We start from the raw sequence: 11,735 nt of genomic DNA on the forward strand, positions 1-11,735 counted from the left end.
TGTGTGTGTGTGTGTGTGTGTGTGTGTGTGTGTGTGTGTGTGTGTGTGTGTGTGTGTGTGAGACGCTCACTCGGTGATCTGCCTGGTTCAGGGTGTGAAGTGGAACTGAGTCCGGTAATGAAGGAGACGGTCTGTGTAATTATCCTCTGAGGGAAGGATTACTGGTGACTGCAGCGGTCAGAGGTCACCTTGAGGAGAGCAGCACACGCTCCTCCAGAGACACCTGCAGCCGCCGCGCCGCCCTTCGCTGCCGTTTGCTCCACAGTCGCATTTTTCTCACATATTTACCATCAGCACTTTTTACCTGAGAGCAGAACTGGACCACAGCCTCATATTGGAAGATATTTTAATAAATCTGAGGAGGAAATGAGATTATGAGCGATGCAATAATAAAAAAGGAGTTTAATAATGTTAAAAACTGCTTAGTGTGAGATAACTCTGACATCATATAAATGTAAAGTCTTTTCTTATCCTGTCATATTTTTATAAAACTGAATCTAATAATTCTGGTTTTGATTTATAAATGAGCCGCTGACTCAGCGAGAACCGACCAGATCTCACACGGCCCTGTGTGTGTGTGTGTGTGTGTGTGTGTGTGTGTGTGTGTGTGTGTGTGTGTGTGTGTGTGTGTGTGTGTTTCCTCTGGCTGTGAGGACTCTGTACTGATTCTCCTCATCAGTAAATCCCCTCCTGATGAACTGGTTTGGTTTATTCCCAGTGTTGATAAACTGGTTTTGGGTCTTTTCCATTTTTTCCCAGATGAAAATGTTTTGTTGCTGTTTTAACGTGACACAGTGAACTCGTTCAGCGGACAGGTGAGCCTCACTGCCGTTACCTGAGTTAAAACAGCTTAAAGTGAAATAAAGTAGGAAACGGTTTGAAACCAGATCAGCCAATCATTCACTCCTATAACATCTAAGAATAAACTTTATAGTTTTACCAGGATATGATGGGATGTCAACATTTCCTCTCATTTTAATAACCAGGCCTTTCAAATACATAGTTAATCTTTAGCCTGGAACATTTTAATAAGTGATGCTGCATCAGTCCTGAAGCGTCCGTCGCTGAGGAAGATGGAAAATCAGGATTCGCTGGTCACATGACCTCCCATCGCTCTGCAGCTGTTGCTAATTCCTCTCTCCTGTTTCCTCTGGTTTTCTCCTGTTTCCTCTGATTTCCTCTGGTTTTCTCCTGTTTCCTCTGGTTTTCTCCTGTTTCCTCTGGTTTTCTCCTGTTTCCTCTGGTTTTCTCCTGTTTCCTCTTGAAAAAGATTCTTTCTTTTTTCAGATTTTCCTGTACAACCAGCTGCTTGTTTAGCTGGATTTAAACATTGTTCCTTTAAAACTCGCCCAGTAAGGTGTTGGATCCTCCAGCGTTTCTTCTCCTTCTGCTGTCTCCTCTGGAGACAAGCCGTTTGATGTCCTGCGTGTCTCTGCGTTTCCCTCAGGAACCACAGTGATGACCATGACGGCGTTTGACGCAGACGACCCCAACACCGACAACGCCGTGCTGCGCTACAACATCGTCAGGCAGTCGCCGGACAAACCTTCGCCCAACATGTTCTACATCGACGCAGAGAAAGGCGACATCGTCACCGTCATTTCTCCGTCGTTACTGGACAGGGAGGTGAGTCGGCCCAGCGCTCCCAGTCTGACCAGTGTGAGTTTGGACGGCGGTCAGACGGACGGCGCCGACAGCTAACCTTTATGTTTGTCGTTCTGCGGCTCGTCTGGCCGCCAGCAGAGCGGCGTGTGTGTGTCTGGATCAGGTGTGTGTGTTTGTGTGAGCCAGACGAGCGTCTCTCCATTTTGCCGTCTAACCGGAGCGAGACGGCGGCGTGATTGCTTTTCTGGCAGGGTGACGAATGCCAGAACATCGATTGGGTTCGCTGGTGGAAGAGGAATATTAGCTGTTGTCAGACATTTAGCGAACGCTTTAATTGAGGTGATACACTGTCGGTCCTGGTGCTGTCCAACAAGCCCGGCTGAAAACCCGCCATCCGGAACTGCTGCAAGCATGGCGGCTAAGTGGCCTGATGAGCCAATCTCTGAGCCGCCGCAAACCGCTTAATGGAGGAGTAATTGATTAAAAGTACAATGAAATGAGATGTAATCAGAACCGCCAGCTCCGTTTGATGGGAGGCGGCATGTGGAGCTGCAGCGCCGCGTTGGTTGTCAGGGAACAGCACATAGAGACATGCACTGTAAAAACAGAACTTTGTCTTAAAGCAGCTTAAACTTTTCATGTTTTTATGTTAGAATTACAGAAATAACTTTATTTGCTCCATGTCGGGCTGTGACCACGACCCAGAGAAACATTTCCGGATCCATAAACCCGACCCAGTTTCTCTGGTTCTGTCTGGATGAATGGAACAAAATCCCAGTAAAACCAGGAGGAGCTTCCAGAAAGAAACCCAAAAACACCTGAAGTGTGTGTGTGTGTGTGTGTGTGTGTGTGTGTGTGTGTGTGTGTGTGTGTGTGTGTGTGTGTGTGTGTGATTCGTTCACATCTTGTTTCCTGGACGGATCGTCTCAAACTTCTTCGGAGTTTCAGCGATTTATTCCTGATTTAATCAATAATTCCTGGACTGAGACTCTCTGAGTTCAGCTCATCGTGAAGTTCACTCCAACATGACGGCCATCACTGTTTCACTGCGACGGAGGAAAAGTAACGCTTCACACCAGAAGAAGTGAAACCGTTTGTGTGGAATATGTTGTAGAAACTGGCCTGACATAATTCAGGTGGAGCTCTGAGTGTCGACACCTGAACCAGGAACAGGAAAGCAATCTAAAGAAGATTGGAAAATCAATTTTGTCACAGAAATCAGCTGAAGCTCCTTTACGGTTTTCTCCACCCGACTAAAACCCTTCCTGATATGCACATTTATCCCCCCCCTCCCTGCTCTGCCCCCGCCCGGCTGATTTTACCCCGCGGTCGGATCGATGCGAGGCAGCGTGTTTGACAGCTAATATTTCTACTCTGATGAGTTTAGCTTTATGAGCTCAGAAAGATCAAGGAGAGTCGTTATCGTTTACAGGAAGCCATTAAAATCAGACGTCACTAAAACCCTCACCTGTTGTCTGACGTGAGGGGGGGGGGGTAATAACGAGTAAATAGAGATCATTTAAAATCCTCTGTGGGATATTGTGGTTTTATAATTCTGAATATTTTCAGGAGTGGGTCGTTAGAAAACGTGACGCGGTTCTGGTTCAGTTTGACTCAGCGCCGTGTTCATCCTGGGCTTATTGAACAGGTTTAATCTGGCAGATTATAACCCCACATTCAGCTTCTCTGGTGAAGTTGATCAAATATGCAAATATGCTCATTAATATTTGGCTGACAGTTAAACTTTGTTGAGTTATTCTGGATGAATATTTCACTTTTCTCAGCAGGAAATATTCAGCTAACGGCTCTGCAGACCCCACACATCCTGGACACAAATTGTTCATTCTTTTACCCAAAGGGCGGCGCTACAGTGCACGATTTGCTGAAGCAGTTGCCATGGAAACTGTTGGTCTGATCACACCACAGACTGACGTCAAGAGATTTTCTCCCTGATGAAGAAGCTGGGAATGAGACTCCCAGCTTCTTCTGTGATGAAACAGGAAGTATATCTGATGAAACAGGAAGCAGGAAGTATGTCTGATGAAACAGGAAGCAGGAAGTATGTCTGATGAAACAGGAAGTATATCTGATGAAACAGGAAGTATATTGACGCTGGAGTGAAGCCACTTACTGAGCCGTTCTCCCAGATGCAGACAGACGTTCCTCACTGCAGAAACTCCCAAACTTCCTCCAGCTCTGCTGTTCCTGGTCATGTGATCTGATCTTCACTACATCCCTGAACAACAACAAGCGCCTTGCAGAGAGACCATCAGAACATTCTGAGCCCAGAGAGTGGCGTCTCTACAGGAAGAGGAAAATAAATGCAGTTTAAGTGCAGCGATGGAAGGATCCTGTTTCCTGACTGCCGGATGAACAGCAGCTTTTCTAATCTATTTAAGTCCATTCAGCGCCTGGTTTCAGTTCTGGTCGGCTGGAGCCGGAGCCGGTGGCGGCGGCCTGCTGCGATCAGGTGATCTGTGATGTCATCAGATGTGTGGGTGTGACATCACAAAGCTCCAGTGGGGTTTTGCTCCTGAAGGTGACTGTGTGTTTTTCTGAGTTCGCCTCTAATCCACTTCCTGTTGCGTTTCTGAGCTGTAATCAATCTTGTGAGTGCAGATCAGATCATTTCCAGTCGTCTGCACTGTAAACATGTTTATGTTCTGTCATCTGTTTGCGCTGCGTCGGTATAAATGCAGATAAAATGGAGGTAATTATGGCTGCTGCGTGACCTGAGCGACCTTGGCGGCGGCCTGCTGATGGCGCCGAGCCGATAAGGAAGCTCATCGTGTGTAATGGCTTGTTTGGCCTGTGAGCTGAATGACTGATGACTGAAACGCGGCCAGCTTCCCACCCAGGAACAAACGCTGTGATCTCCTCTGGCTCCTTCATCCTCCTCGCCGGCCTCTTCTTCACATCGATTTCTTGTTTATACTGGTTTCTCCTTTGCCTTGCCGCCTCTCCGTCCACCTCTCTTTGTTTCTGTCAGCCTCGTCTGCCACTCCTGTCAACACTTCACTGTGGACATCCAATTACCGGCGGGTCGTAGCGACGCTGCTCCTGCCGCCTCGGCTATTCAGACTACAGCCGCCTCCGGAGTTGCCGCTCCGCAAAATGTTGCTTTCAAACATTTCTGGGGCCGCCACCTAATCTGATCCCCACAAACATAATTGAATGTCAGTCTTCACATAAAGATGCTCTCCTCTCTTCAATTAGCATCTCGTTTCCTGGTGTCGCGCCGACGAGACAAAGCAGAGCGGAAATATTTACTCCTCCCAGGTAGAGGCCGGCCGGAGAGACTTAATATATTATGTAATTTATATGCAAATAATTCAGCGCACGGAAAACATTGATAAGATTTCATTACCGCAGATTTTGATGTACACTTCAGTTTATAAACAGCCATTTATTCACCAATTATGATGTGGAGATTGGAAAGGTGTGAGGAGACGAGCAGGTGGAGATTCTCTGGTCTGGGAGGAGCGGCGGCGTGAAGACGTTCATCAGGCCGGCGAGGGGGGGCAGGTGTACGCACCTGGGGTTTATTTTTTTTAACAGTTTATTTTTTAATATTCTGGCTCTGTGGGTAGAGCAGTCGTCCTGTGATCAGAAGGTCACAGGTTCGATTCCAGCTTCCTCATGCCGATGTGCCCCTGGCCAAGGCACTTAATGTTTGTGAATGGGTGAATGCGACTCTAGTGTCAAAATGATCGTAAAAGCTGTATATAAGTCCATTTAACATTTATTCTAATAAGGCTCGGACTTTAATGTGTTAATTCTGATTACCGTATTTTCTGGACTATAGGGCGCACCGGGCTGTAAGCCACTGGTATCTCCGCCGCTCTCGGTTTTTCACAAGGTGGCAGCAGAGGCAGATTAACTGGCAGATTTATTCAGGACGCAGTCCTGCGTCTCCAAAGCCGAACCATGGATTCGTTCACGCTGAGCTGAGCTGCAGCAGCTCCAGATCTTCAGCCCTCAACTTAAAAGCTGCGTCATATGAACTTCTTTGTGTTTCCATGATGAGGTGGTTTGAGTTTGAAAACATTTCTCCGACATGCCTGCTGCTAGCATGTGCTTGTTCTAAATGAAAATCAGCACTTTCTTCTTTGATTTCCAATTTTGACTTCCATTGATTGATTTCCTGCTACAGAGCCCCCTGCTGGTTGAGGAAAAACTCACAGAAAAGCAGCGTTGGGGAAAAAGTAGCGGCTTTTAGTTTGAGAAGTGCAATTCATTATGTAGATTTTAACACATTAACATTTAAACACAATAAGTCAGTTTTTCCAAGCTGGAACATTTGTCTCCTCTTAACCAACTGGGTTCATTTCTGCTTCTAGCCCAAATGCTACGCTACATAGCATCTAAATGCTAAACTTGTAGCAGCTAACGCTAATGTTAGCATCCCCAGTTCAGATTCCTAAACAAGCTCTATGAATGACCAGAGAAAAACATTTTGCTCCACCTGATGACTGGAGAACAGATTAAAAACTATAAATATATCTGGTGCTGAGCTCATATTGACATTTATAATTTAGCAGCAAAACGGTTTTTGAATTGAAATGTTGCTGATTTTGACAACAGATCAACTGTTTTGCCATCAGTTCAGGTTCTTTGTAGACCTGAAGGAGAAAATGCAGAAAAACAAAGCAGTCAGCTTTTCTGTTAAACATTTTTAAATATTCTAATTAGTCTGATATGACTTTCTGTAATTATGATCCAGCCTGAGGCTCAGAAAGGAGAGAAAATGTCTGGTTTTCATCCTGGAACGCTGGTTTTCTCTGGTTTTCTCTGATTTTCTCTGGTTTTCTCTGATTCTCTCATCTGTGGATCTGTGTGTTGTTGACCTTCAGTTTTGTCAGAGAGATTATTTCACCATAACGAGGCGTTGATCATGGGAGACGTTTGTGTTGTTGGTCTCTCAGCGGCGGGAGCTTCCAGCTGAACGTCGATCGCTGCGAGGACGACAATTAAACTTCCTGTTTATCCTGAGAAGCCCTACGTTTTGTAATCGGAGCTCTGATGGAGAGGAGATTGATAACCTTCATCTTCTCATTGATTTACATCAGGATCAAATCTCAGACAGGACTGAGATATTTCTGCTGCACTTCCTGACATGAGTCACTAGACGTATGTAAACTTCTGAATCTGAAGACAGAAATAAATAAATCTGCCATTTTTCTCATGATTGTGTTTTTTATCACTGTAAACACATTATTATATTTATTTTATTTAAAACTACCTTCAACATGGAGCCTCAGTTTATGTTCTACAAAACATTTAAAAACAAGTCAAACAGCCTAATTAAAAACACAAATCAAACAGAATATTAAATATTACAGTCTGATAAAGTAAATCTTCCTCTGAGCTCAGGCAGAATCAATCTGTCTTCTCAACGGTGCCAAAATCTGTAAGTTCCCTGTGAAAACCAAACATGTTTCTGCTCCTGGAAACGTTGAACTTTCTGTCGTTTATTTCAGTTTTCATGAATCTTACAGAAATAATCATCTTCATATCAAAGAAACTTGACTCAGGCTGACATTTAAAAATCTCTTTGCTCTTCATAAACCTGCAACTTTTCCAGTAAAACTGGAAATTTAAACTAGACGACTCATGTTTGCTATGAACACAGAGCATAGAGACCTTTTGGTTATGTTTGGGACCTGGTTCTGGTTCTGGTTCTGGTTCTGGGCGTCTGTTCCGGCTCCAGATGCCGGGCGCTGATGTTTGCTTCGCGTAGCATCCGGTTGGAGTTTACGGTGAAACTCATTTAAACCGTTTTCCTGCTTCAGAGCCAGTTTGTTGGAAACGACTCTGAGACGAAGGCTGTTTGCGCCGCAGTCCTTTCACACGTCCATGGTGGCTGCAGCAGAAACGCAGCATCGCAGAGAAGAGTCAGCAGGCCGTCCGCCATGAAGCTGCAGCGTTTGCATGGCGGCGTGAAGCTCTTCCTCCTCCTCCTCTTCCTCCTCCTCCTCTTCCTCCTCCTCTGTCATGCTCATGTCCAGTTGCATTAGTGAGGAAATGAGATTCTCCCTAATTAATTAGATCTCTGGGTGCTAAAGATGAAGATTACACTCCAATGAAGGTTAGAGATGTCAATCACAGTTTTTTTTTTTTAAGCTGCAGTTCCTCCAGATAAATTGAGCCCCAGGGGGCGCCGTGGCGCCGGCGGCGATGGGGGGTTTGGGGGGGGCTCAGGGTAAACATGAGCATCACGAGGCTGTTTTTCTGTTGCTTTTTGATTTAATTGAGCTCCAACAGAAACAGTCAATGGAAAACCAGAACAAGTGAATTATTTTCACCAGGACTGAAAACGAGAGCAGCAGGGAGAACAAACAAATTAAAGAATATCTGGAAACCAAAGTTTGATCATTAAAACGCAGAAGAGATGAAACTCTAACGATGCTGCGCGTAAAAATAGAAGTCGGATCAGATCTAAAGTGTTTTCCACGCAGACGGATAATCAGGAAGAGGTTTATGGGATTATTCTTCAGTGTTTTGATTGGTCTTTGAAAGAAAAGAAAATATTTTGTTTAGTTTTGTAAAAAAAATAATTTTCCCTCTGATGGATCAAGTTTCCAGTTTTTCCATACATTTCAGCAGAAACATCTCACGTCCTTTCCCAGTTAAATCACATCCCAAACTGTTTAAAGCGTCTCAAAGGAACATCAGATCTGTCGCCTGAACGAATCACGTCTGTCATTTATGTCCGTTTGTTCAGGATCCAGCGAAGCTGCATCATCATCATCATTAAAAGTTTTCACTGGACAAAAATGATAGAAACTTTTTAAATGCACAATAATAAACTGAGCATTCAGTATTTACATTATTTGTAGCCAAGCAATGTTTAGATGATTGTAGAGCCAAAACTTAAATCACGTTCGCTTCATTTAAATAAAAACATAACATCTGTAAACCATTTTGGCCTCAAATTAAAACTCAGGACAAAATGTGCAATAAGTCGAGTTTCTGGACAGACGAGGTTTGATCTACTGTGAGGATAAAGACGATGCAAAAAGCAAAGTTTTAGATAGTTTTCAATAAAATTCTCTGGCTGAAACGTCCTCCAGGGTCAAAGTTCAAATTAAATTCTGCAAAGAGTCGCTGAGTTTGAACGACTGGCGTCAAGAGAACCTGGTTTATAAACGTCTACAAATCTTTGGTTCAGTTCAATTCCTAGGATTATGATATTCATTTCATAATCTTTCTGATCAGAAATCAGGGGTCACCCTGAGGGGTCATCCTGAGGTCACCCTGAGGTCGCACCCTGAGGTCACACCCTGAGAGGTCACCCTCAGGGGTCACCAGTCCATCATAGACACAAACACAGTAATAATCTTCAGTCATATTAATAATCTTAATCTAATTCACACTCGGACGTGGATTCTCTGCAGACAGAAGATCAAACTGGAAGAAAATGGAGTCTGTAATAAATATTGATTAAATTCCTGACCGTATCTTTATGTTGAAGGTAAAATGTTGCTTTGTGAGGATCTGGACCTCCAGACAGACAGACAGTCTAAACATTTACAGCTCTTTGATACTCGCTCATTTTAATGGTTCTGCAAACAGAAAAGAAACGGCAGACCTTTTCAAAATTCAGGATTTATCTCCGGGAGTCAAGAGTTGAGGCTCGTTCCGAGTCCTGAGGAGGTTTGGAAAGGGCAGCAGCGAGGAGGAGGCGTTGGAGGAGAGAGACCTGAGAGCGACCGCAGGAGAGGCGCTGAGGTCGAGGGCGGGATAATTAGGGTGAGACGGCGCCGGCTGCCTGGAAGGAAACGTGTCTGCTAAGTGGAAGTGAAGCCGTCAGGCAGGTCCAGGTGAGGCGGTGCTGTCATTATGTGCATAGAGCAGCTCTTAGCTCGGGCCCCCAGTGGCCCCCCAGCAGCTCCCCGGCGGCCCCTCCCGGCCCCCGGCGGCCCCTCCCAGCGGGGGGTCAGAGGGGCCGACGTTCCTGACATGAACATCAGGAGGAAATCTGAAAATGTAATGAACAGTAAGAGAAGAAGACACGGTTTATCTGAGAAATGAAACTATTAAAGTTTCTGCGTTGATCAGGTTTTCCTCTCCGTCTCGTCTGACTGCAGCAGGATGATAGACGGCAGGAGTGTGACTTCACTCATCAGACATTGTTTAATTTCTGTGTCAAGGATTATGGAGATTTAAACAGGTCCAGTTCAGAAGCTTACATCCTCTCAGAGGAGGAAACAGAACCCAGTTTGGCTTTGAATTAAATCCCTGCGAGGAAGAAAAACTGAAAACTTAATATGTTTTTCTGTGAGTTTTATTTTATCTGAGCTGCTGTGAAGATCCAGATAAGAGCAGCAGAGATTCATTAAACGACCCTGGAGGAATGAACCGCCATGTTGGATCTGCGGCGCCGCCATGTTGGATCTGCAGCGCCGCCATGTTGGATCTGGAGTGATTCTGATTTTGGATTTTTTACTTTATGACAGTTTTGATGCGTAACCATGGCAACAAGCTAGCGTTGTATCCCCACATCTCAAATAGAGTGTGAATTTTGACCCCAAATCCCAGAGGAGTTGAAATGGAGAGAAGAGGAAGTTCAAACCGTCTGACACGACAAAGCTAAAGCAAAGGAGAAGGATTAGCAGAGCTGCTAACAGCTGATGATGTCATCATGTTACTGTGAAACCTCTGCTGCCGCATGTTGGCATGCTAGCATGTTAGCATGCTCATTACTCTGCCATTCAGCTACAGTCTTCAGTCAGAAGCCTCTTTACATTTGTTGCAAAACTGACTGCTACTGGAGATCCTTCCTGTCTGCAGCAGGACGATTCAAAAAATGTCATTTAAAAAATCTAGTTTTTCTGTATTAAATACATTTTAGATCTTAAATTAGTTTTGCTGCCATCAGGTTCCTTTGATGATCTGAAACATTTCAGATTTTGATCAAAGCAGAACAGATCGAGGTTTTCTGAGGGGGAGAAACTAACCGAGTGTTTTCTAGGTTGTGCTAATTAAAACAGACTATCAGCCGGGTTCAGTGAACGCATCATCACATCCATCCTAACCCTGATGTGGAGAAACGGTGGCAGTGCAGCTGCAGGCCCGGGCAAATCTTAAAGTTTATTCATGATTCCAGCTGATATCTGGTGGAAATAAATCCATTTTAATGAATAATGTGTCATTGATTCTCTGCCAAACTTTCCCCTGTGGGAAATCTGAGCTCCTTCACCTGAAACGACCCGTGTAAAACCAGGGAACACGGCGGTTCAGATGTTTCCACATGCAGAGGGAAGATCTGAAGTCTGAGTCTATTTATAACAGGACGGCTCTCGGAGAGCCCAGCATGCTGCTGCTATTTTTGGCCGATGTGAAGCTGAATATTGATGAGTCGGATTGTCAGCATGAGGAGAATCAATCCGGCTGAAGAATGTGAGTGTCTGTGCGGCCGGATTGTCGTGCGGCTCGGCGCTGGCGGACGTGAGGAGCCTTCCTGAGCGCCGGTCCGGCTGCAGCTGCATTCGGCGCCATGCAGATGCTGACGGACCAGAGGAGCCTTTCCAAAGCCACGAGTCGAGCAGGCGCCTGAGAAACGCAGTGGGGCAGGTCAGCAGCTGCTGGGCCGTCATGGAGACTTTAACTGATCCACTCACAGCATCAGCCGGGTTTGGCTGGACCCGGTTCTGAAGCAGACTGGGCTGTACAATGGCTGCTGGAAAAAACACTCACCGCCCAGAAAACACAAGATCAGAAAAAAGTCTACCGACCGGCAGATTGTTTCCTCATGACGTGGGAAAATGTCTGGTTATGAGTGAAAAAAGACTTTTCTAATCAATATTAAGGAGTTGGTGAAGTCAGATCCTAGATCTTCCTTTAGAGTTTTGTCTTATTTCAAGTCCACTGAAATATTTGGTGTATAAACTAAAGAAACACTGACAGTTTGGAACTGGCTCTACTTCCTGTTCAGAACAGAACAGACCGGAATGGACTTGGTTCTCCAGGGGTGAGAAGTTTACCAGATAATAACAGCCTAGATGATCATGATTGATTATTGGATGATTATGTTTGATTATTGGATGATCATGATTGATTATTGGATGATTATGTTTGATTATTGGATGATAATGATTGATTATTGGATGATCATGATTGATTATTGG

General features: G+C 44.9%; 1 protein-coding gene across 1 annotated transcript in view; it reads left to right on the forward strand.

Moving 5' to 3' along the window:
- cdh13 (cadherin 13, H-cadherin (heart)) overlaps window positions 1–11,735 on the forward strand; it is a 283,792-nt gene that overhangs the window by 189,521 nt on the left and 82,536 nt on the right. Inside the window, exon 9 of the mRNA XM_008436465.2 lies at window positions 1,448–1,626. Coding sequence (XP_008434687.2) covers window positions 1,448–1,626 — 179 coding nt within the window. The remainder of the gene's footprint in view (window positions 1–1,447; window positions 1,627–11,735) is intronic.

The sequence above is a fragment of the Poecilia reticulata genome, linkage group LG19 (genome assembly GCF_000633615.1).
Source record: "Poecilia reticulata strain Guanapo linkage group LG19, Guppy_female_1.0+MT, whole genome shotgun sequence".
Lineage (NCBI taxonomy): Eukaryota > Metazoa > Chordata > Actinopteri > Cyprinodontiformes > Poeciliidae > Poecilia > Poecilia reticulata.